The 24357-nt window shown below is 51.1% G+C and overlaps 1 protein-coding gene across 6 annotated transcripts in view; it reads left to right on the plus strand.

Moving 5' to 3' along the window:
* Positions 1 to 24115, plus strand: part of TBX5 (T-box transcription factor 5) — a 126525-nt gene extending 102410 nt beyond the window's left edge. For all 6 annotated transcript variants that reach the window (XM_069030577.1, XM_069030573.1, XM_069030575.1 and 3 more), the window contains 3 exons: positions 2939 to 3030; positions 13505 to 13731; positions 22161 to 24115. In XM_069030577.1, coding sequence (XP_068886678.1) covers positions 2939 to 3030; positions 13505 to 13731; positions 22161 to 22738 — 897 coding nt within the window. In that variant the 3' untranslated portion in view covers positions 22739 to 24115. The remainder of the gene's footprint in view (positions 1 to 2938; positions 3031 to 13504; positions 13732 to 22160) is intronic.
* Positions 24116 to 24357: the final 242 nt, after the last annotated feature.

A 24357-nucleotide genomic window follows, 5' to 3' on the forward strand; every position in this document is an offset into this window, starting at 1 on the left:
GCCCTGCAAAGTGGAGACCTGGGAGGCTTCCCCCTGCAAAGCTCTCATCCCCAAGGGAGTCAGTGGTCAGGAGGGGGCTTTGCCACCGGTTTCCCTCGGTAGCAAACACGCAAACAAAGCCCTTCAGTTTTATTGAACCCGTGCTGTACAACTCAGCCCTGGGCACTCCATCTTAATGACCTCGCAGGACGTTGTGTTTTGGTTTATTTTTCATGAGGTAATTGTCATTTGACTTTCTGACAGCTTTTCTTCCCCCTGCCCCCCCATGAGTTATAGTCAATTAAACTCAGTTTCGCTGTGGCAAAGCTGATCCAGAAGAAGGTTTTTTCCACCCCTGAGTTTGCTTTTCCACCTCTGAAATAGTTTGGAAGTCGGGCAGAAAGTGGCCAAACAAAATATCTTCCTCAGGTTGTTTGCTAAAGCAGGGATTCACGAACTTTTTCTCTATTTTCTAGTTTGTTGTGTGCAGTTCTGTTAAATCTGGCTCGGGCTCTCCTGGCTTTGTGGTGCCTGATGGCATGAGTTGTCACCTAGGGAAACTTTGTTCTGCAAGCTCCAATCCATCTGAAGTACACCAGAGGTCTGAGAGTGAATTCTAAACCTGCAGTCCCTGGTTTTCAGATGCCTTCAATCCAGCAGGTCCCTGATTTTAAGGAGGCTGAAGTTGGCCGTGATTCTCTTGGGGCTTTTGGCCACCAGCATCAACACCTTTTCTTCTTCCTCACGCGGCCTAGGGGACTTCTCTGCTCCTAAATCAACAGATCTGCAATATTGAGGTCCCATTTTGATATTCTGGCTGATGTTTTGTGGGTGATTAAAAGGCTGAAGAATCAAACAGGGCATTCAACTGCGGTGCTTACACGAGGGGCTGGAGCACTGCTGGCTCCTCCTGCAGTGACCAGAGAGCACTGGGGAGCTGTGGGGGCACTGCCACCCAGCCCAGAGCCCCAGTGCCCTCTGGCAGTCCCCATCTCCCTCCCTGGATTCCAGCAGCGAGCTGAGGCTCCCAGTGCAGGCGCCTTGGTTAAAATGCCTTCGGTCGGGTTGGGATGAATCCGGCCCTTTGTGCCTTTGTGCGCCGGTGCCAATCCTGTAAATCCTCGCTCACTGAAGGACTTCACTTATGTGAGCAAATATTGCCATTGGGGTCGGCGAGGGAGGACAACTCCTACATTTACAGGGCTTCAGGAGCATTCAAAATGCTGAATAATGCCTATTATTCATTCTGGAAGAGTCACCACCTCCAAACCGATAGGCTTTGCAAAATACACAGCTGGTTGTGTCAGAGTTCGGGGCTTTTAATTACAGAATGCGCCTCTGTTTTATTGCTGGAGAATGGCTCAGCTGGCAGATTGACCCCAAAAGATTGTTTGTTTACCCTTCTCTTTGAAATCTGAAATGAGGGACAAAAAAACCACGCAAAGGGCTTGTTTATGTGCTGAGTATGGTCCTGATTTAATGGGAATGCCCCTGGGATAAGTATAAGGGTGGTGGGGGGCTCTGGGAGAGATTTGGGGCTGAATGAGACAAAAATGGCAAATAAACAAATGGCCCTTGGAAAAAAATATGCAAAAAGACAAGAAAAGAGCAAAAGAATCTGGTTGTGCATACACCTGGCGAGGTTTGCTATTGACTCTGGGCGAGCCAGATTTCGCTCTCTGGATTTTGGCAGGGAGGTGGGCCCGGTTGTTTGTGCTTGACTCGGCGAACATGAACCTCTCTCTGTTCTCCCTCCATGAATCCCGAGCTCCTTCCTTCCCCTTGGCCAACTTTCAATAGGAAGGAAGGACGGGGTTTCCACAAAACATGGTGAGAGCATCAAGTTCCTCCAGTGGCAAACACGGGCCTGTCTCTCCTCCTGGGCAAGTGTCTCTCCTGATTCCTTGCTGAGGGCTCAGACTGCCAGGCAGTGATGGAGAAAAGAGACAAAAAGGGGACTTTTCTCTCTTCTGCCCAAATTTTAGGGCTTTGCAGCAGTATCACACCCGATCCAGGCTCTGTCCTGTTCTGCCAAGGCACCAAAGCATTTGTATCAGATTTGGCACGGCAGAGTGAGTTTTCACAAGACCCACAGGGCAGCTGAGGGTGTTGCTGGTCCTCAGTTAATACTGGCTTAAATGACAACCCCTGCTCACCAAAGCCCTCAGGAGAAGTAGAGCAGGAGGGGATGGGAGCTCTTGGAGCAGCAGAATCCCTGTTCTGTCCAGCAGCTGCTTTAAGTGTTCAATGTTGATGTTTTAAGAGGAGTTGAGTCTGAGCGGATTCATCCCACTAAACTTTGAATTCTCAAGGTAGCTCACTCAGTGAGCAAACTGGAATTAATGGGGAGACAAAAAAATCCTCCGGGGCTTGATGGTCACAGGTGAAGTCGCCCTCCAGGTAACTCAGGTAATTAGTCCCTGCAGTGCTGGCAGGTGTGGGGCAGGATGGCAGATGCAGAGCAGCTGGAGCGCATTTAGCTGGTCTGAAACACCCAAAGGGTGAAGTTCTGTGGTCTGGGAGAGAGGGTGTAGGCTCTGAGAGGTGGGGTTTTGGTTTTGCCTGTGCATTGATGAGAAAATACTTGTTGGGATTTGTTCAGATTTCCATCCCTGGTCCTCTGGGAAGTGGAGCCCTCTCTGTTCCAACAGCAAAATGAAAGTAGGAACTCTCAGAAAGCAGATTTTCTCCAGAGAAAAATGTGTGTGTGCAGTCCCATGTGTTGGTTCTGGGACAAGCCTGGGAGAAGCGAGAGGTTGTTGACAGGAGATATTTTTCCCATGGAGCGTTCTAGGGAAAGGCCCATCTGGAGTGGTCAGTGAGCTGAGGGACAACTGGAGTTCCTGCAAGCTGGATTTCCCCCCCATCCCGCCTGCCTTGGGTTTAATAACCACTATCCCCTCTCTCCCAGGCCGTGCCTTGGACTCGTGGTGACCCCGTTGCGTTTCCTCCCTTTCAGATCACGCAGCTGAAGATCGAGAACAACCCCTTTGCCAAAGGCTTCCGCGGCAGCGACGACATGGAGCTGCACAGGATGTCCAGGATGCAGAGGTAACGCCTGTCACCCTCGTGGGGACCCTCCCAGGGCCCCCAGAGCCACCTGGCCTTTGCTTGGCGTGTCCCTCGTGGCTTGGCCTGAGCCAGGACATGGTGCCACTCCCGGCCTTGGTGTCTGCGGGGGGTTTTACATCGGCTTGGTGTTCACATCCCAGCACAGGGGGCCAAAATCCTGCACCTTCTGCTCCCAGGGGAATTCCTTAATTGCTGGGTGGCAGAGGCAGGAGCTCACCTGTGGGACGCTGTCCTGGCCACAGGGACTTTACATTTCTTTTAGACACGTCCCCATCCAGAACAACCTTTAGCGTTGTGCTGAACTCCCATCTCTGAGGCTGCACATGGACTTAGACCTGTTAAAAACTTGGATTAGCTGGGAGAAGCTTTGGCCATGTTAAAAACTTGGATTAGCTGGGAGCAGCTCTGGCCACCAGGCTACTGTGGAAGAATTCCTGAGTGTTCCTTTCTCCCAGGTGCTTCAATGACAAAGCTCCCAGCCTTGTTTTGGGAGTAGGTTTTTTAAGGATGCTCCAGCTGCCTCTGGAGATGGTGGTGGAGCCTCCTGTGATGTGGTGTTGCTGGCTCTGGACGGGGCTTTGGCAGGAGGGGATTGTTTGCCTGCTTGGTTCTGGATGTGCAGAGCAGGAGCAGAGGTGTGGTGGTTTCAGGTTGGAGAAGGAAATGTTAGAAACTGTTGGGATCTCCAGGGCCAGGTGGCTGAGGAGACCTTTTCGAATCTAGGGTTTGGCTGCAAGTACTTAAGCTGAAAAACCAAGCCTAAATCTTGTTTGGAGATCCTGTTTAATGTCCTCTTCTAAATGTCAGGTCCTGCTGGAATTAAATTCATGCTTTTCCCTTGCCTTGGAACTTTGTCCGTGTGTCAAGAGGCTTCCTGGTGCAAATGTTTTGCAGGAATGGTGCCATACCCACGATTCTCGCTAGGACAGATGGAAATTCTCAACAGAGCATTTTCCAGGAGGGGAGGAGCCACTGGGATCCTTTTTTCTCTGGCTCCTGCTGGCGGGATCTGCTTTGGGACCTTCTGATGGGAGGGTTTTTCCCACTGCCCACCCAGGAGCCAGATGTAGGTGGTCACTTCTGGTGGCTGTAGCTGCAGACCTGAGCGTGGCTCTCCGTAGCCAGGCAAATGGCGCTGCCAGACACCAAATAACTCCTGCAACCCTGCAAACACGCCCAGAACCCTCCTCAAGCTGGGCAGATGTCCTCCTGTGTACAAACATGTTCAGGCTCAGCCCCAGGAAAGCCAAGAGATACCTGTAAAAAAGGTACATGTGACACCTCCTCTGCTCCGCCTAAATCATCTCCGTGGGCTCCTGAATGCGCCCTCTGTTCCCCGCCTGCCCTTTCCAACAGATCCTGGCACCATCTGCCAATATTTATTTATTTATGGCAGCACTGCCACTTGAAATAGCTCCCCCCACCCCGTGCCAGTCTCCCGACTTCTGCTGGAACTTGCGTGATGATGTTCCGTCCCCCCCCATTCTTTTTGCTGCCAAACCACTCTTTCATTCCAGTCCCTGGAAAGATCTGACGGTTTGGATTCATTTTTTGGAGCAGGAGGGAGGAGGTGGAACAGGGAGGACCCCTAGGAAGGGCTCGGTGCCACGTGAAGAGCATGGCATTGAGCCACGCTGAGCCCGCACTAAAAACCGCCTGGCATTTTTATGCAGGGGCTGCGGTCGATGATCCGGGGAGCAGAAACACTTGGAATATATAAATGCACCCACTCAGGCCTGGCAGGGCTGGAAGGGTTAAAAATCGTTGCCTTTACAGGATAATTTGTGATGTTCACGTTAATAACTCAGCAGAGGAATGGCTGTGTGCCTTTACAAAGATGGCATTTTTTAAGGGAGGGCAGGATAAGATGATTATAGTAAAATAAAGACCCATTCAAGGTTGCAAATATGGACCCACCTTTGTGGGTTTTTTATGTAGTTGTATGAATATATCCAAAATTATATATGAAAATATATAAACCCGTGTATAAAATCAGTTATATGTATAAATAAATTGTAGCTATAAAAAATAGGTTGTGTCTATGAGATAAAGAACCATTCAGGATTGAGAATGTTGCAGAACTATGCCCTGCCTTTTGTGGGTTTCTATAGATTTAACATATAAATATATATTAAAATGTCACTAAATTGACATATTATATATTTTAATATATAAATGTACGTTTATGACGTTGTTTCCCAGGGATGGACCAGTCAGTCCATCCCAGTTTTAGGGGAATGATGTCCATTTATGCCCTTGGAGAACATGGTGGGACGGATTTTTAGTGCTGTTGGTTCATGATGGAAAATGTAGCTGGAAAAACCCCCAGTTTTATAACCATGCAGAGCCTTTTGTACCCGGAACTGCTGACCTGACATTCACCACGGCGTCGAGTCCCTCCCTCTCCACGGCTTTCTCCTTTCCCAGGCCTCCCATATTGGTTTTTCCCCTCTTATTTCCCAGAAAAAAAAAGAATAAGGCTGTCCAGGTAGAAATTCACTCAGGAGTGGTGGTCAGCCTTTCAGCAGCAGATGATTCCACTGGAAAAGAGGAGCCAGGAGCTCCAGAGAGATCCAGGTTCCAGTGAATGTTCATTTTCGCCTTTCCTCTCGCTGCCTTTCTCTCCTGAAGCACAAGGTGCCTTCAGCAGCTTCTTTGGTAGGATGGGCCCTCTGGCAAGAAGAGCTTCTTCAAAGTTTTCAAGTTCCTGAGCATGAGATTGAGTTTGGGATTTTCTTGATTAGGGAAAAACCCCCAAAAACGTTGAAAAGAAAGGAAGATGCATAGAGGGAAGCGAGCTTTACTGCATGGCCCTGTGGTCACCCTGCAGTGGAAAAGGAGAAATCAGGTAAAAGTGAGGTGTTTGTAGTGCTGGGAATTTTGGGTGAGGTGTTCCTTTTGGATCTCTTGCCCTTCTGTGCTGTAAAAATCTTTTGTCTTCACTTGGGGCTTCTGCCTGTGCCGAGGGGAATTTGGTGTGGAGTGCAGGAGCAAAACACGTGGCGTGAACCCGCAGAGGGTGACGCTCATGCAGAGACAAGATTTGCAGTGTAGGGCTCTGCCCTCCAAATTCTCCACCCATGAGAGTCCAAATAGAGCTGTGCTGATAAATCATGGGGTGACTGGGGCTTGCATGCAACTCACAGCTTCCATTACATCAATTTCTGTCATCTGCAACTGCCAGAGAACAGCCGGGGAGAAGAATTTGTGGGTCTGGAGCACGGAGGGAGCAATTCTGGTCAACCCTGAAACCAATTCTTGCTGCCCATCTGCAGCTCCCATTGTCTGGGGTGGTTCTTCTGGGGGCTGAGGTGCTTCTGGAGTGTCAGGCCCTGGTTATTTTGTGCTCAAATTAATGCAGTTTAGCCCTTGAAGCTTCTCATTGGGAAGGCTTTTGAGGGGGATGCTGATGCCATGGAATGATGCTCTTGGCTGCCTCGATGGGCTCTCTGAGCCACTTGAAAAGTGATAAAAAAGTCCAGAATGATCCATGTGACAGGGAGGAGTGACAGCAGAGTCTGACGCTGGGGCTGTGTTTTCTCCGTCAAAGATCACGAGCCACAGTTTTCTGCCTTTGGCATTAATCCACAGCAATCTTGGCTCCAAAGGAATTATTCCAAAGATTCCCATGTGTCATTGGCAACAGAAACAGGGCCAGCACAGAGGACACAAAATCAGTGCCATGAGTCAGAGCTGGCATGACAGAGGTGACAGCGCATTTTGGGGTGCCAAATGAGAAATGGGTGAGCCTCTGGGCTCCGAAGGGATTGTGTTCCCCAGCATTCCAAGCTGGCAATGCCAGGGGATTCAGTTCAAACGCTGGACTCACAGGCACCAGGCTGACCTGTGTGCGTTGGTCTCGGTCTGCTGCAAACGGCCTTGTCCTTCTCGTGTCTTCTCATTGCATCTTTAATCCACTTCCATTTCCCAGGTTCTGTCACTGAGACCTCCCAAGAGTCTCCCTCTGTCTGAAATGCTTTCAGTGTGAGGCTTGGAGCTGTTACATCTGCTGGGGAGCGGATGCTTTCCTCCAGCACACACCCCCAGGAAATCTTCCCGCTCAAAGCCCCAGTGGAACCTGCAGGCTTGAGATGTGCTCAGTAGGACTTGATGGAATTCAGGTGAAATCCAAAAGGAAGCTGTGCAGACCTCACTTGTTCACAGCTCTTTTGAAGTGAGAAAGCCACTCAGGAAACACAGGGTAGCTGCAGTTTCTGTCACTGCTCCTCCTTTGGGGGATTTGCCCAGCAGGATTTGATCAGCAGAAGCTCAGCCCAGCACGAAGGGATGCAGGTGCTGCCTCCGGCCCACATCCATTCTCCAGCTCCTCTTGTGTTCCTCTTACTCCAACACATTTTTCTGGAGAAATTTACCTTTTTATTTGCCTGCTGATGAGAGCTCTTGATCTCTACCTGGTTCTTTTCGTTGCTGGTTCTTGGGTTTGTTGCAGTGATTTTGGGCTGCGCTGCTCAGAGGAGTTGATAACAGACCACGGGATCATCGTGGAATGGGTTGTGCTGAAGGCACCTTAAAGCTCATCCCATCCACCCCCTGCCATGGGCAGGGACACCTCCCACTGTCCCAGGCAGCTCCCAGCCCCATCCAATCCGGCCTTGGGCACTGCCAGGGATCCAGGGGCAGCCACAGCTGCTCTGGGCACCCTGTGCCAGGGCCTGCCCATCCTCCCAGGGATGGATTTTTTTCTAATATCCAATCTAAACCTATTCTCTGTCTGTGTGAAGCCATTTCCCCTTCGCCCATCACTCCAGGCCCTTGTAAACATTGTTCCTCCAACTTTCTTGTAGGTCACCCTGAAACCTTTTCTTTTCCAGAGAGCAATTCCAACCCCAGCTCTCGAAGCCTTTCCTCCCAGCAGAGCTGCTCCATCCTTCTGACCATCCTGGTGCCTCCTCTGGCCTCACTCCAGCAGCTCCAGGTCCTTTCTGTGCTGGGCTCAGGGCTGGGGCAGCTCTGCAGGTGGGGTCTCACCTGAGGGGGCACAGGGGCAGAATCCCCCCCTTCCTGCTGCCCACGGTGCTGGGGATGCAGCCCCGGACGTGGGAGGTTTATTGGGTGCTGGGGCATGTCCAGCTCTCCCCCACCGCAGCCCCAAGCCCTTCTCCCCAGGGCTGCTCCATCTCTTCACCCCCAGCCTGGGTTGATCCCAAGATTGCCCCAACCCCGGTGCAGCACCAGCACCTGGCCTTGTTAAACTGCCCGAGATTCCCGGGCGGGGCTGTGGGACCCCCCGGGTCCTGGCAGGAAGCTCAGGGCATTTGCTGCATTGGAGGAGGGTGGGGCAGAGAACAGAACCCCGTATTCCTCGGTGGACACTTGGACTTGTGGTACTGCACATCCAGTCTGGGATATCCTTCTCTGCGGGGCTGCTCTGCGGTCCCCACGCAGGCAGGGGTCACGTTTCATCAGAGGCTGAGACTGCAGGAAGCACTCAGCAATTCCTCTCCTACCACGTCCTTTCCTGCTGTAGTTTATCCACTTCCAGACAGCCTCTTGAGAGTGGCTCAATTTTATTTCACTGTGCTGGAAATGAGCTGAAATGAATGCACGCTGACAATTGGTTTTGGTTTGGTTTTTTTTTCCTGGGAGATGGTCTGTTTATTCCAGCCACTTTTTTTCCCCCCCCCTTCTTCCTTTTGCTGTGCCTATTATGGCTGACTTCCACTTCTTCCCTCCTCCTGAGCCTCAGCAGGAAGGACAACAATTGGTGGTCTGGGAAATATAAACCCCAAAGCCATTGAGTTGTGTTTGCACATCTGGACTTGGGGGTTGATTCTGTGCTGGATAGAGGGGACAGCACGGATAGGGTGACAAACATTTGTGCTTTTGTTGTGACTGCCCGAGGAGGAGGAGGAAAAACTTCCTGGAAATTTGGAAAGAGTGGAGGGGAATCCCTGTGTTCAACCTCGGGTCAGGTTTTAGACTAAGATTTGATATTGTGAACAGGATTTAGGCAGCTCAGGGGCTTCCAAGGGTGCTGTGAAAACATGGGAATGAAATCCTTTTCCATGCCATGCTTCACCTTGACCTCCAACAGATCCTTGGGATCTGATATTTAATAAGCCTTTTGAAGCCTTGTTATGGTGAGCTAGAGCAGCTCTGGAAAGCTCTGGAAATGCAGGGTTTTGTTGCAGAAATATCAAGAACATCTTCTAAAATAACTTGTTTAGGGCTGGTAGGGGATGGATGCTCCAATGCAGGAGCTTCCTGGCTCTCAACTGTGGATTTTTGCAGAGGTTTTTAACCAGGCTTTTGTCTGGCAGCTGCATTTGCTCTGCCTTGGCTGGTAAATCAGGAAACTTCAGGTCTGTACATGAAAATACACGGAAAATGATTATTCTCTTAGAGTGTAGTAATAAGCAAGAAATTGCACTGGGTGTTGCTCTGGGAAGGTCTGTATTCATCCTTTTTTCAGCTATTATTAGTCCGCAGTGGGCAACAAGGTTTCCGGTTCTGAGATTGCAAAATCATCTTGAATTTGCTCCTTTGGGCTCTTTGCTGGCCACGAGTTTGTGGCAAAAGTGATCTTACAAAACTCTGGAGTCTGTTGTGGTGAGAGCGTCGCTTGGCCAGGGAAAGGGGAAGTTGTCAGGAGAGAAAACGAGACTGAGCTCCTAATTCCACCTGGCAGAGGTGGGATTTGGGATTTGGAACTGCAGGAGGGATTCACTTGTCAGGCCCCATCTGTAGGATTGGGGTTTTAGGATGAATTTTAAGTGAATGTGGGTGCTCTTGGGAAGGCTCTGCAGAGCTGGTGTCTGACCCTGTGGGTTTTGGAAAGCCCTGGCCAGGTGGGAGATAAGAACAGAGTCCCGACTTCAGCACTGATGGTCTTGGGCCTCATCCCTGATTTCTCTCCCAAAGTTTCAACAAAACTTTAAACCAAACCTTTTTGTTTAACAAAACAAAACAAAAAAAAAAAAATCAAAATATTGCAGAGCCCCGTGTGTGACTCCTCCCTGTCCCCTTCTGCTATTTTAATACAGCAACTAAATATTCATTATTAGCCTCCAACAGATTTTAAATAGACCAGTGACAGGTTTCTCCTTGTAAATTCTTTTCCCAATCAACTTTTTTTAAAAACTTCTTCTAATTTTGCAAATTTCAATGCAAAAAAAGAAAGCCTATTAACATCCCCATGTAAAGCTAACTCATGTTGTGGCCCAGCAGCAATGACCTCCTCCTTGCTGTGTGGACAATTTCCTACATTGCTTAAGTTGAGCTTTGATGCTTTTCCCCGCCCTTCCCCCTTTTTACAGGTTTTTTTTGGACAGCAAAATTTCTGGACATGACAGAAACCTTTCATTCTATTAAACTGTAGCTCAGGATTACAACCACTCTTTTGGGAATAGTGATTTTTAGGAGAAAAAAAAAAGAATTTGATCCATTTTAGTTTGTCCTTCAGGCTTTAAAAATGATAGGTGTGCGCTCTACATATTGAGTGGGCTGAGGAAAAAATATAAATATTTAGAGGTGATTGTTGCTTTAGAAGATACCAAAGATTGATTTCAGCTCAGCTCCTCTAAGGAGGAGTATGTCGAATTACGGAGACAACGGCCTTTGTGAATTGAAAAACGTCAAAGTGAAAGAAAGGGAATATTTGAGATATTTAGTGAGAAAATACTTTCCTTCATCTCCCTCCTCCAATAGCTGATTTTTTGGCAAAAACAGCACCCAGCGTGTTTTGACTGAAATGGAAAGACTTCAGTCTGGAGAGCTGTTACTGCGATAGCTGCCGGGAGTTGCTGTTTGCAAACCTGGTGACTCCAACCTGTTCCCTCTCCTGCAGAACTCGCAGCTCCTGCTGTGTCCCACAGAGCACCACAGCCCTCTCTTACCTGCAGGGAGATTGTCCTATTCCCTGGGAAATGCAGCCTGGAAGGAACTGGGGACCCGACACCCCCCGTGCTCCGGCACTTGGGGTAAAAATACAGACAAAGAGCTCCTTCATGGAGAGAAAGGAGCTGAGCTTTGCCTTGGACATCAGGAGGAGTTCCTTCACTGAAAGGGTGGTCAGGCATTGGAAGGGGCTGCCCGTGGAGGTGGTGGAATCCCCACCCTGGAGCTGTCCAAGGAATGACTGGACATGGCACTCAGTGCTCTGGTTCAGTTGACAATGTGTTGGTCAAAGACCTTGGAGGTCTCTTTTGACCTTCACCATTGAAAATATTCTTTAATCAAGGAAAAGAATCCCTAATTGGGTTGTTAATTTTTTCCTGCTCTCAGCTCTCCATTGAAAGAGAGAAGATGCTGGTGTGAGTGAGAAATACCTGGGGTGGGGATGGCTCCTCAGTGTTTGTGTGGGGCTTGGCACAGCAAGGGTCTGACCTTTATGGGGTCCCTCTGAGAATTTATGGTCAGAAACCCCCACAGAGATCTCATCCCATGCTCCAGAGACATCCTCTGAAAATGGTCATAGAATCGCACGATTTCCCCACTGTGGCCAAATCTACCAGTACCAGCTGTCCTTAAGTGTCACATGGCCTGGCACCACGCCATGGCACGTCCCTCCTTCTCCTCCACCCCAGCTCTGGGTACCCACTGGAAACAAAATGAGGCTCTGTGGTTTTTTGGGAATTGGATGTTGGTTGTGTGGGGCTGAGAGAGATGAACCCAGCCCATCCAGGCAGCCTCTCCCCAGGAAGGAGAGCTGAGGGCACATCCAGGCGTGGCCTCCTCGCAGATGTCTCCCTGGAAGGGAAGCAAGGTGGGGGTGCAGCTTAGGGCTGTCGTGTTGGTACCATTTCCTCGAGGACCACGGGGGGAAGGTGGAGCAGGCAGCTCAAAACCATGGCCTGGGAGGGCTGGGAGTTCCTTTAGAACCCAGGAGATCTGAGGGCCATCCCTGAGGTTTGATGGCCCCAGCTCCTGACCTTCCCCAGAAGGCACCAAAGCTGCCCTCCAGCAAGAGACCCCGGTGCAGCGAAGCGCTGGATGTCAGGCAGGTGCTCTGAATGCCACCACGCATCCTGACAGCCACTGCTGCCTTCAGCATCCGGGGGATCAACCTCTGCTTCCTCCTGGTCCATCTCTCTTTTGTTCCTCGTGCACAGCCTGGGTTTTAGTTCTGAGAAAATGCTGCTTCAGGGGCCGAAACCCCACCTTTGGAACAGGCTCTCCTTGGCAAGCCCCCAGTGCCCGGGGTTTGGAAAGCTTTCAGGGCCCAGCCAGAGCCACATTTCTTTGGGTTTGAGCTCCTGGGTGAATTTCCCTTCCATTCCAGCTCGGTTGCTGATGCGTCTGGCAGCCACCACTGCGGTGGTTTGGATGAAAGCTCCCTGCTGGGGCAGGTTTATGTAATTGTTATTGTTAAATTTTGTAAATAAGTTCTGAGTTCTGTGGCAATGGGTCCTGTCTGAGGGGTGTAACTGGAGCTTCAGGCTCCTCCTCTGCATGGAAGTGGCCAGGTGAGCCTGTGGATGGGATTTAAGGAGCTGTCCTTGCTCCAGCACGATGATTTTGGACACTTGAGGGGGGCACCTCAAAGCCAGCTTGGTCCAATGGTTGCAGCCTCAGAGGAGAAAACCTTTGCTGGAATCAGCACTTTGTGGCTGCTCTGAGCCGGGTGGCACTTTGGGGTGCTGTACTACCTGATCTTTGTGCATTTTAGCGAGTCTTTGGGTTCAGGAGGAGACTTGTGCCTCACCTGAAGGGTCTGAGCTCCCCTGTTCAGCTTCAGTTCTCCCTGCAGAGCAGGAATCATCTTCGGGGTTTCCACATTGCTGATGTGTTGGGAGAAACATCTCCAAAAACATTGTAGGGTCTTTGAGGAGAGGGGATTTCCAGCCTGTGTTGGGAAAGCATCCCAACTTCCAACCAGATCTGGGAGCAAGGGAACAGTCCAGGCTTTCCCTCCCATCCTGGCTCTGCTGAGGCTCTGGTGTGTATCAAATCTCGGTGATTTATTTGTTTCTCTTTTCTGGGCCTGCTCTGTGGTGCAGGGATCCCCCATCCAGGACAACCAGGCTGACAGACTCCAGGGAAAAGGAATGGGAACAACTATCATAAGGGAAAAAAAGTAGACCTAAATATTTAATTCACTTCCAAGTGAGCTTGGCAGAAATGAGGTTTTTATTTACATGTGTGTGCATATTGCAGATCCATTATAAATAGTATATAGCTTATAACTGCTACAATGTGGAAATATAAATCTTCTTTAGACTGCATTTATCTATTTCATGTGTGGGTATAAAACAGCAGTGGTGGAAAAGGCATGACTTTAAGGGGACTAAAGGAAAGGGAGTAAGGAGTGCATGGATGAAGTGTGACGGGGCTGCAGCCTCCTGGGAGGGATGCCTGCATTTCCCTGAAAGCCTAAACAAACTCCGTGACACTAATGTGCTGCCCTCATTTATGAATCCTCTGATCTATTTATTAATTGATTGCTTTGATGACTTGTTTCTCATTTTGTTTTTTGTTGTTTCTTTGCTTGTAGTAAAGAGTATCCGGTTGTTCCCAGGAGCACAGTGAGACAAAAAGTGTCCTCGAATCACAGCCCCTTCAGTGGCGAGACCAGGGTCCTTTCTGCCTCCTCCAACCTGGGCTCCCAGTACCAGTGTGAGAACGGGGTGTCCAGCACCTCCCAGGACCTGCTGCCGCCTGCCAACCCCTACCCCATCTCCCAGGAGCACGGCCAGATCTACCACTGCACCAAGAGAAAAGGTCAGAGCTTGGCTGCTCCCTGTTTGCCCCCTCCTAACATGACTGTCAGCCTTGTTTCCCGATGTTTCCCCTTGGACAGCCCCGGGGATAACTGTCTTTGTGGATGGAAAAACATCAAAGTCAAAGAAGGGAATATTTTAGGTATTTAGTGAGAAAATACTTTCCTTCATCTCCCTCCTCCAAGAGTTGATTTTTTGGCAAAAACAGCATTCAAAAAGTGCTGCTGGAGGATGAGAGAGGGATGAGGCTTGTGGGCAGCTCCCCCAGGCTGAGTGAGACTCCTCTCACCTACAATCCCATTTCTGGCAGGCTGGGAATGAGCTGCTTGGGAGCGGCCAGTGCCTTTCACCCACGGTGAATCCACATTTGGAAAGATAGCTGGTGCTGGAGATAAAGATGACTTATCTGCACCCCTCAGACAGGGTTAATCTCCAGCTGGAGATACCCTGACAGTTTGCATTTTGCCCAGTTTTTGGCTCAGGGCTGTCTCACAGCTGGGAGGCAGTTTTCTGTCTGCAGAAATGCTCGGGCTGATGAAGGGGGCCTGGGATTGGAAACCATGATATCCCCATTCCTTCCTTTCTGCTGCGACTGACCTGCTCTGACAGAGCTGCAGGGATCAAACTGGGAGGGCTTTCCACTGACTGCTCAGCTCGTCCTGGCGTGAAGAGCCCCTGATAGTGATGGGATTATTGTTCTGGGCAGGAGCGAGTGGTTCCTGCTCTCTGCCTTCCTCTCCCAAAGCAGTGGGAACACTTAGATGCAGCACCACTTGTAGGACTGACATAGCAAAAGCTTTAGGTCAGTTCTACTTGGAAAAAAATAGGGGATTTCCAGGGCTGGATGCAACAAGGGGTGGGCAGGAGCTGGTTTGTGCTGACCCCGTTCCCTTTGTCAGGATTTACTCCGTGGAAAAGCTACCAGAAGGCAGCAAACACGGCATTGAGTGCACCAGGAATTTGTCCCCACAGCAGATCCCTTCCCGCTTCCCTGCACGGCCCTGTCAGTCAGACACGTCATTATTTTTAGCAACATAACCCCTGGAGCACTGGGATGTGCAGACAGTTGGAGGTGGGGAACACTGGGAAGTGCTGGCAGAGGAGGCGGGAGGGCACTGGAATTCTCTCCCACGTCCTTGGCGAATCCCTGGACGTTGTAGGAGCACGTGTGTTGTGTACAGCTATGCAAAGTGAAAAAAGCTGAGGAATGCCAGTATTTTCCTGAGACTGAGGTGATCAGTGGAAAACAGGTGGCATCTTCTGTCCCCTGCAGCTGACCAGGTGACTGTGCTCACATAGAACGTGCCAGAGCTGGGACTGGAAATGGGAATGCTGGCCTCGAGCTGGCTGTATGGCAGGGAATAAGGAGATTGTGGCGTCCCAAAGCGTCCCCCAGGTCAGGGGTGGGGCGTGTGGCCTCTTTTACCCCTGGGCTGCTGTGGGGCTGTGGGTGTGAGGTGCTGGGGTGCTGCTAAGTCCCACTGCTGGTGACGGAAGGTCCCAGCCTGTGATCCCTGCTCGGTGCTGGGAGCTGCAGCTCCTGGGAGTCCTTCCTCAGCTCCTCTGTCCTGGGAGCTGAGTTTTCCCCTCTCCTCTTCCTCCTTTTGCCGAAACTAACCAAACCAAGCTGGTCCAAATGGCAGCCAGCCCTCGGGACGATCCCTGAGTGCTGCGTGTCCCTGCCCCGCGGGGCAATTCATCATTCGCCTCCGCATTGTACCGCGATAAGGAATCAGCAGAGCTTTCCTTCCAGTTTTGGGATTCCCGCTAAGTGGTGTCTCCATGGGTGGTTTCCCTCAATCCCCCAATTATCTCACTTCCTCTTATTGTCACAAAAGGCACGACTATCTGCCCTGGAATAAAGCTCCCCGGCCCCTTTGGCCTGCGTGGCCCTCGCGACAGCGCGGGGATGGCCGAGGGAGCCTTGTCTGCAGGGCCGATGGCCCCTCATTATCTCAGCCATGGCTGCAGTGGCACAAGCAGTTAAGGGCCTTTTATCAAAGCCGCCAAACGCTTTAATCAAAGAGGAGCAGTGTCCTGCCCGATAGCACCGGCTTCTTCCGCGGGTTGGGTGTCCCCGAGCCTCTGCTTCCCTCCCTGCTCCTTTTTCTCTCCCCTCCCCGTGCCTTGGGCAAATCGAAAACAGCCAGCAGGGCTTACAGGAAAGAAGCACAAAGTTAATGGGATCCAGAGAGCCAGCCCGAGCTGCTGAGCAGCCCTTTGCAAAGTGAAATTAATTAAAAGGAAAAAAAATCAATTCGCTAGAGACGAGCAATTTGGTTCGGATAAATCAGAGCGTGATCCAAGGTTTCATGTCACTGAGCACGGAACCTCCTCCCAGCACCAGCAAGGATCTTTGCTGGACGCAGGAAAAGAATCCTCTGTATAATATTCCTCTTTTTTTTGCTGTTCCAGCCTCTCATTTCTGTGTTTTCCCTCACAGTTCTCCTGCTTTCCTACATTTCTGCTGAACACTTACCAAGCCTCACCACCTCAGCAAACCCTAAAGCAGGAGTGTGTTTGCTCCTATTGCCCCTCTGTCCATTTTCTGCACTGGAAATCTCATTGATTGTGTTGGATTATCCGCTCCCCAAGCATCGACTCCTCCTCAGGCAGTTCAGGATTTATCTCAAGCAGATTATTTCCTTTCCCAGGGCTGTGGTTATGGATAAGTGCCCTCAGGGGCAGAGGGCAGTTCAGCTGGGTTTCAGACCAGCTGCTGTCTGCATCTTCTGGGATGAATTCCACCACTGTTTTCCAAGCCAGTCTCCTTCAGGAGCTTTGACATCTCCTGATGTTTCTCTGCATCCTTTTCAATCAGGGCCAAGCCTTGGGTTAGGCTCAGCTAGGAGCAGCTCTGTGTTCACCCAACTCAAAGGAACCTTGTTCAACTTCTGCTTCCCTGGTGACCTAAGACAAGGATTATTCTCTGTGGTTGGCAGTGTTGTTCTTAGCTGTCAAGGCAAGATGGATTCAGTGTGGAGATCTGATATGGAATCACATTAGGGGAGAGCAGCAGGGATGCCAGGGGCTGTTATCTCTGAAGGCTTCAGGGAGGTGATGCTCTCCTGGCTGAGGAAGGAAGGAAGGACACATCCCAGAGCTCCCAATCTGGTAATTCCCGGTGTGCAGGTGGGAGGGCAGGGTCACAGCATTGGGAATGACCCCGTGTGCTGCAATGGGGTCGCTGCTCCAGGCGTGGGGAATGGCAGGGATCGTCCTGCCTTGTATCCCAGCTCCACACTGGGATTGCCGATGGCATGTGGCAGACACTGGTCCTGAGAGGACCCTCCCACCCTGTATCTCACCGAGGAGTGGCTGCAGTTCTTGATGTGGACTTTTAGGCTGACACAAAGAGCAGCTGGAGCTTTGTCTTTTTTCTGGTTGTTCTCCACCTCTCCCTGTCCCATTGTTGTGCTTGGAGAAGCCCAGAAGGCCTCAGCAGCAGGCAGCTTGCCTCGTGTCTTTCATTTAGCCCCACATCCCAGTTAAGATACTGGGGCTTGTTTTCCCTTGTATTATCCTGTCTCTCAGACATCCTGTGGACTACACAGCCATCCCTCTAAACCTCTGCTCCCTCCCAGCCTTACACAATCCCAACCACTTGGCAGATTTCTGGGATGCTTGCGATGCTGAACAGGAGGCAACTGGAACAGCCTCTCCCTGGGGAGGTCATAAAAGTTGTCAAGTTGGCACTCTGAGGGAGAAGAGGGACGTGGCAGAATCCACTGGCTCCAACCAGCGAGGACCGTGTCCTTCAGGCCCCTAACTTGGACGTAACCCTGGGGAAGGATTTATCTTCCATCTCCTTCCTGCTCTGATGAGCTCGGTGCAGCTACAGGGATACCTTTCCACCTCCTCCTCAAGAACAGGCACCTCTTTGTTGAACTGACTTCTCCCACATCCCACCCAGCTTTGTTTTTCACTCAAAGAGTCTGCAGGACAAAATTCAGGCATGGGGTGTCTCCTTGGAGGACACGCTGCTCATCCTGCTGACGGGTGGCGATGCAATGAGTTGGCCAAGGCTGGAGCTGGTCTGCAGCTGGAGAGATGCAGTGGAGCCCAGAGCAGGGTGGCTGTGGGACACCGAGGGTGAGGAAGGGACTCCCTGTGTGGGGAGGAGATGTTCAGGGGGCTGGGATGCACGCAGGATTTGCTGGGCAGCCACACTCTTGTGGCACTGGGGTTTCAGCCGCTTCATATCCCTGAGGAGGAAAGGCTGAGGGAGCTGGGCCAGCCGTGACTGAGAGGGGACCCCATCAGTGTCTGTCAGTGCCTGCAGGGAGGTGCAGCGGATGGAGCGGGCTCTGTGGTGCCCAGCCACAGGACAACGGGCAGGAACTGCTGCCTGGGAGCTTCCACCTGACCATGAGGAAGAGCTTTCCTGTCACCAAGCACCAGTCAGGCTGCCCAGGAGGCTGTGGAGTCTCCTCACTGGAGATATTCCAGAATTTTCTGGGCACAGTCCTGTGCCCTGTGCTCTGGGATGGCCTTGCTGGAGCAGGGAGCTTGGGCCGGATAACCCACTGTGCTCCCTTCCAGCCTGCCCCAGCCTGTGATCCTGCTCTGCTGCCAGAGGTGCCTCTGCAGGCAGTGCTGGCAATGTGCTGCCTGTGGAAAAGATTCCAGCTTTTGGGGGTTGGATGGTCCCTGCCCCACAACCCTGTCGTGTTCCCGTACAACACGGCCACATCACAAACAGCGCAATAGCTGGAATGACTGGCGTGCCTTAGGTTCCATGCCCTAGGATTTAGGACTGGTTTGCCCTTTAGAGATGTTCATTTTGACTGAATTTTCCTTGTTCTTTCCTTCTTGGACAACCTTTGTCACTCTTGCACCCTGGTATTGGCTCTTCAGGCTCGTGCCAGATCCATGCTGGAATCCAGACTGGATAAAACAACAGAGTTAGTGACAATCACCCATCGTGTCTCCCTCACAAAGTTGGGATGAGCCTCCTGTAACGCCCTGGAAGTGTGGGGGAGCTCTGAAAACCAAAGCAGTCGTGTCCTGTTCATTGTTTTCCATCCTGGGGAGCTGAGTGCCGTGGGTGAAAAGAAGCTCTCCTGATTTACACCAGGGGGACAGGAGGGCCCAGTGCACCCTGAAGTCCACAGACTTTCCATGTTTGCATTTCATTCTACATGGCCCTGATCTTGGAATGGGGAAAATTCCATTTAAAAAGCCATTTGTGTGGTATTTACAGCCCAGCTGGAAGCAGTAAATACCGGAAATCTTGGAAGCGCTCTCGCTCGGGCTCCTTCATTCGATAGATCATCAAATTCCTTGTGAGGGAGCCAGTTTCCACCCCATTCTTCAGGCTCCGTTTTCCTTGGATTCGCTTCGGAGCAGCTTCTCCCCAGCACTGGCAGCTTCCCCTGCTTGGCAGCACCTCCCGCTCCTTGAGGCTTGTGCAGGATCGAGGGGCTGCTCCCCGAGCTGATCACCACCCTTGGCTTCCAAGAGTAGCCACAACAGTGGGGGATGGTCAGGACAACTCCCAGGATGGCCAAAACTCCCCTGAGGGCTCAGGAGCACCTGGAAAAGGACAAGGAGCTGCTATCAGGGAATCAAACCCTGAGCAGGCAGTTCAGTGTCTCCTGTGTCCTGCTTGCATTGATAGGAGGAGGCAAGAGGACCTTGAGGGATGGGATTATGGCCTTGAGCTGCACTGTCCAGACTCCAGAGCCCGTGGGATGAGTTGAAACTGCAACATTTGGCATTGCATGCGAGATTTGTTTGTCTTGTGCTCCTTTTGTCACTGACAATGTCCCTTTTCCACCCCTTGACCTGCTCCACGCACCCGGGGGAAGCTCTTCAGCTGCTCTGTGCTGGCTCCTCCGTGAGGAGCGGTGGGACAGGACCAGAGAGCCTGGCCCGGTGTAAATCCCTCAGCCAGCACCAGCTGAGGCTCTCTGGTCTGCACCATCCCACCTCAAGGATGCATGTGGACCATTCTCTCCCCTCTCCAGCACTTTGAGGCTCCATATACAGGAAAATCACCGGGAAGGGGGGCAGGAGGACAGGCAGAAGCTGTTAGGGCAGGCTGCGATCCTTTGTTCGTGTCTAGGTCCTGTTTGGAGATGGGAACAAGGTCCTTACACACCTTAAAATCCCTTTCCACACAAAACATTGGTGAGCTTGGTTCTAGAGGGGCCAGCAGAGCGATCCTGAGAGCTTACAGAAGGACAGAGGGCACCCATGGGGTTTGCACTGAAATCCTGGCTGGCTTTGTTTTTCCCTCTTCACCTGTGCTGGATTCTGGAAGTGGCTCCGTGACGCTGCAGCTCTGCCCGGCTGGGCTGTGGCAGGCAGAGAAATGTCTGGGCTAAATGGAAAAATCAGCAAGCTCAGGTTGTAAGTCAGGCAGTTTTACACAACGGAAAAACAGAGTTTGACTGGTTTGTGTTGTATATTTAAAAAAATCAAAATAAAATAAACAGTCAAACCCCAAGCCAATGATTTCTGGTGCCAGCAGAGTGATGCGGTTTAATGCTGAAAACTTTATTAGCAGAACAATGCTGCATTTTACAAGACATTGTTTTTCCACCCCAGTGCTCTTATTACTCAGCGGTGGGTTAGGAATCCAAACTTTTTACACTGTCCATAAAAGCTCCAGCTCAGGCTGTTCTTCCAGATGTCCCTCCTGTCATGGAGCTGAGATCAGGGGAAGGTTGGACCTGTGTCTCCAGCTTTTGGCTTTCGGGGGACTCCATCCTCTCCACTGCTCCTACACACCATGGACCTGAGCAGGGCTAAGGAGGGTGACACGTTCCTGCATCCCCCTGCTTACTGTCCCGGCTGGTTTTAAAAACGGGACGGAATTGCTCATTTACCCCATCCTGCTTTTACAGGGAAGGCAGAGGGGGAACTCGATTATCAGGGTCTGCGTTGCTGAGGTGAAGGAGCCAGGCTTTGACATTGTCAGGAGGAAAGGAATGGGACTGTGCCTTTGCAGCTGAGTTTGTGGCATTACCAAGCCAAAGGCCACTGGGGGGAATGTCCCCACGCTGTCCCTCAGTACCTGCTCTTTGGGGGACTGTTGGACCAAGATGAACAGCAGCAGCTGGTCCAGCTGGACTTGGAAGAGCCCTGGGTGGGAATAATGGGTTATTTTGCATGCAGAGAGGGGGCAGCTTCCAGGAGCGCCCTCGGGGCTGGTCAGAGCAATAAGGGTTGTGTGCAGGCGTGTGTTCAGAAGGAACAAAAGGTGCCCGTGCTGCCCACCTGCCCCTCCTGAAGGTGTGACATGAGCATTCCCCTCCGAGCAGCCTGGCGGCAACATCTTGTGGGGCAGCTGCTCTCAATCCTCCTCTCTGTGAAACTGGGGTTTCTTTTAATCTCCTTTGTATTTCGGGGGTGAAAAAAATTCCAGCTCAAAAAATTGTAAAGAGTAATTTGTTTCAAATTTCTTTCAAATCTGACCCTGCTCAAAGGGTGCAGCCAGGAGGGCTCTAACCAAGTGGGATGTTTTCCTGCCTGCACCAGAAATCTTGCTTTTGAAGCAGCAGCAAAGTTAATCCATGTCAGAACAAGCTCCCCTTCCCTTGCCACGCTGTCCTTAAAATCTCTTGGTGAAGTGCTCGTCCCTGGGAATGTTGCCATCCATTCCAGCGGAGCTGGATTTCATTTGATGACCCTGCGAATGAATAAATAAGTGCACATTCATTTAGTCATTTGGCTTCACCCTGGAGATTTCACCTAAATTGTTTATCTTCTTCCCTCTGCTGGCCTGGGATGCTGCAGGAAACAAAGGGCTCTGCAAGATGGGCCTTGTTGTTTCTAGCTGTGAAATTTACTTTTCTCCTTTGTTCCCCTTGGCTCCAGCACACGGCCCTATGTGGATTTATGTGCCCACAGCCCCGTGCGGATTTGTGTGCCCAGCTGCCTTGGCACAGCTGAAGGCTGGGACTGTCAAACTCCAAATCTGATTGTCTCAATCGTGCCATCGCTGGTGCTCTCCTGGGAAGATTTTTATTGTGATCTCCTTTTTTGTCTCTTTTTCTCGTGGAAGTGTTTTGTTGTAAAGGATTTGAGTTGCCAGCATCAGCTCTGAGCCTCCTGGCTGGGAGTGGGGACCCTGGAAGGTGCTGAGGTCACGGGCAGATGTTATTCCTCGGGTCAAAGTGGCAGCGGGAAGGAGATGGGGGAGTGTGTGGGGGGATCACCAGGCAAGATAAACCTCAGGATCCCTCCAGCATCTCAATTTTCCTCCCAGAGCTCCTGGCTAATCCCTTCCCCACTCCAGCAGAGAGGGCCAAGAGCAAGGCTTGTTTTCCACAGGATAGGCTGAGATCTGTTCCGAGGAATTGGTGGGGATTGACACTGAGGGCTGTGTCGGGCTGTCCTCGGTAAAACCAGGACAGCAGAGAGGGAGGCTCAGCTGCGGGCACGTTCTCCTTGGGGGCTACCAGGACTTTTCTCTCCCAACAGATGAGGAATGTTCCACCACCGAGCATCCCTACAAGAAGCCCTACATGGAAACCTCTCCAGCAGACGAGGACCCTTTCTACAGGTCCAGCTACCCGCAGCAGCAGGGACTGAACACGTCGTACAGGACTGAGTCGGCGCAGCGCCAGGCCTGCATGTACGCCAGCTCGGCGCCGCCCACGGAGCCCGTGCCCAGCCTGGAGGACATCAGCTGTAACACGTGGCCCAGCGTGCCCTCGTACAGCAGTTGCACAGTGTCTGCCATGCAGCCCATGGACAGGTTACCCTACCAGCATTTCTCTGCCCACTTCACCTCGGGGCCGCTCATGCCCCGCCTGGGCAGCGTGGCCAACCACACGTCGCCCCAAATCGCCGACACCCACAGCATGTTCCAGCACCAAAGCTCTCACCAGCCCATCGTGAGGCAGTGTGGACCTCAAACGGGCATCCAGTCCCCGCCCAGCAGCCTCCAGCCGGCGGAATTCCTGTATTCCCACGGCGTGCCTCGAACCCTGTCGCCCCACCAGTACCACTCGGTGCACGGCGTGGGGATGGTGCCAGAGTGGAGCGAGAACAGCTAACCAGGGGGGCAGGGAAGCGCCGGAGCCACGGGAGAATCCGAGAAAACGGGAGAGGGAAGAGGAAAAGGATCCCCCTGTTGATAACAAAGCATTCTGCAAGACTCCTCGAAGGGAATGTTCACCGCTAGCACTCGCGAGGGACGGACACTGACTGAAACCGCGGCTGGAAGCCATCGGCCTCCGTGTGACTTGCCCCGACCCCCCTTTTGTTTTCTTTTGTTTCAAAAGAAAAGCCAACAGCCCAGCACACTTCTTCCCCTCCACGGTCCCACCCAGTTTGTGTTGCTGCCACCACCCTCGTTCCCCCTGCCCTTCTGCTCTTTTTGTTCTCCAAGGGACACCAAAGTCCTGCTGCCTTCCTCACCACGGTCAGAATGCTTGAACGAGAACAATTAGGATGTTACTTTTTTTTTTTTTTTGTGGTGTTGATGTTGACAATGTTATATAATAAATAATAATATATATATTTTTTCTTTTCATTTCCTCAGAAAAAAAAAAAAGAAAAAGACACCAGCCCTTTTTACCAAGGGTGGATTTTGGAGTGGTGTTTCTCTTTTTTTTTTCATTAGTGTTATCTTTGTTCCTTTTCAACAGAAAGAGGTACTGAGAACCCCCAAATAAAGAAATCCAGTACCTGCCTCGCCCAGGCATTGTGCCAAGAGTGAAATTGCTCCCACAGGGAGCTGTGTCCTTACAAATTCCTGCAAAATTCTCTCCAGGATCCATCCCATAAACCATCCCCCCATCTCCTTTCCCACTTGTAATTCTCTCACTCCTCTTCCTTTCCCCTCTCCTGGTCTTTCCTGGTCCCTCAGCTGTCTCTGACGGAAGCGTGGGGTTATTTCCAAGCTTGCAAACACCCACAGCTCGACTCCTGCTGGATTTTTAGTGTCGTGTGGACAGCCAGGCTCTGAGCCAGCTGCCACAGGGAGAGAGGGGGAGAGGATGCAGACACTGAGAGGAAAAAGTTTGCTCACAAAAATGACGATGATGACGCTTGTTTGTGATCCAGGGCTTTCATTTTCTCCCGTGTTCCTTTGTTTCCTCTCCAAAAGGAAAGGAAACAAAGAGGGATATCAGTGTGGGTATGTGAAGTGAGATATTAAATAAATGTGCTTAAAAGGGGCAGAAAATGATCCTGAGAGGCTGGGAGTGGTGGAGGCAAAAAGAGAAGGAAAAGCAAATATGTGCAAGGGAAAATGTCTACTGCAGAGTATTTCAGGTGTAAAATTTCCTGGTCCTATTTATTTATACGTGGGAGTTCCAATAACTCCGAGGATGTCACAGAAGCAGCTGATTCCAAGAGGTTCAAATTTTTATTGAAATGGAAGTTTGCTTTCTTTTCTTCTTTTTTTTTTTTTTTTCTCTCCAAGCTGTGCACACTCTATATAATTTACATATATTTTTAATTAAAAGTAATTCTAATTAACTAAAGAGGTATACCTGCGTGTCAGCCACTGGGAATGGGGGTGGGAATGTGTGGGAATGCTGATGTGGGAGGGAATCGAGACGGGCATCCAAAGCCATGGAGCTGAGGAGACAAAACAATCCCTGCCTAGCTACACTCTCCCATTTTTGTGTGCCAATTTGTGGCTGGCAAACACCACACACTCCCAAGG

The sequence above is a fragment of the Aphelocoma coerulescens genome, chromosome 15 (assembly GCF_041296385.1).
Source record: "Aphelocoma coerulescens isolate FSJ_1873_10779 chromosome 15, UR_Acoe_1.0, whole genome shotgun sequence".
Classification (NCBI taxonomy): domain Eukaryota; kingdom Metazoa; phylum Chordata; class Aves; order Passeriformes; family Corvidae; genus Aphelocoma; species Aphelocoma coerulescens.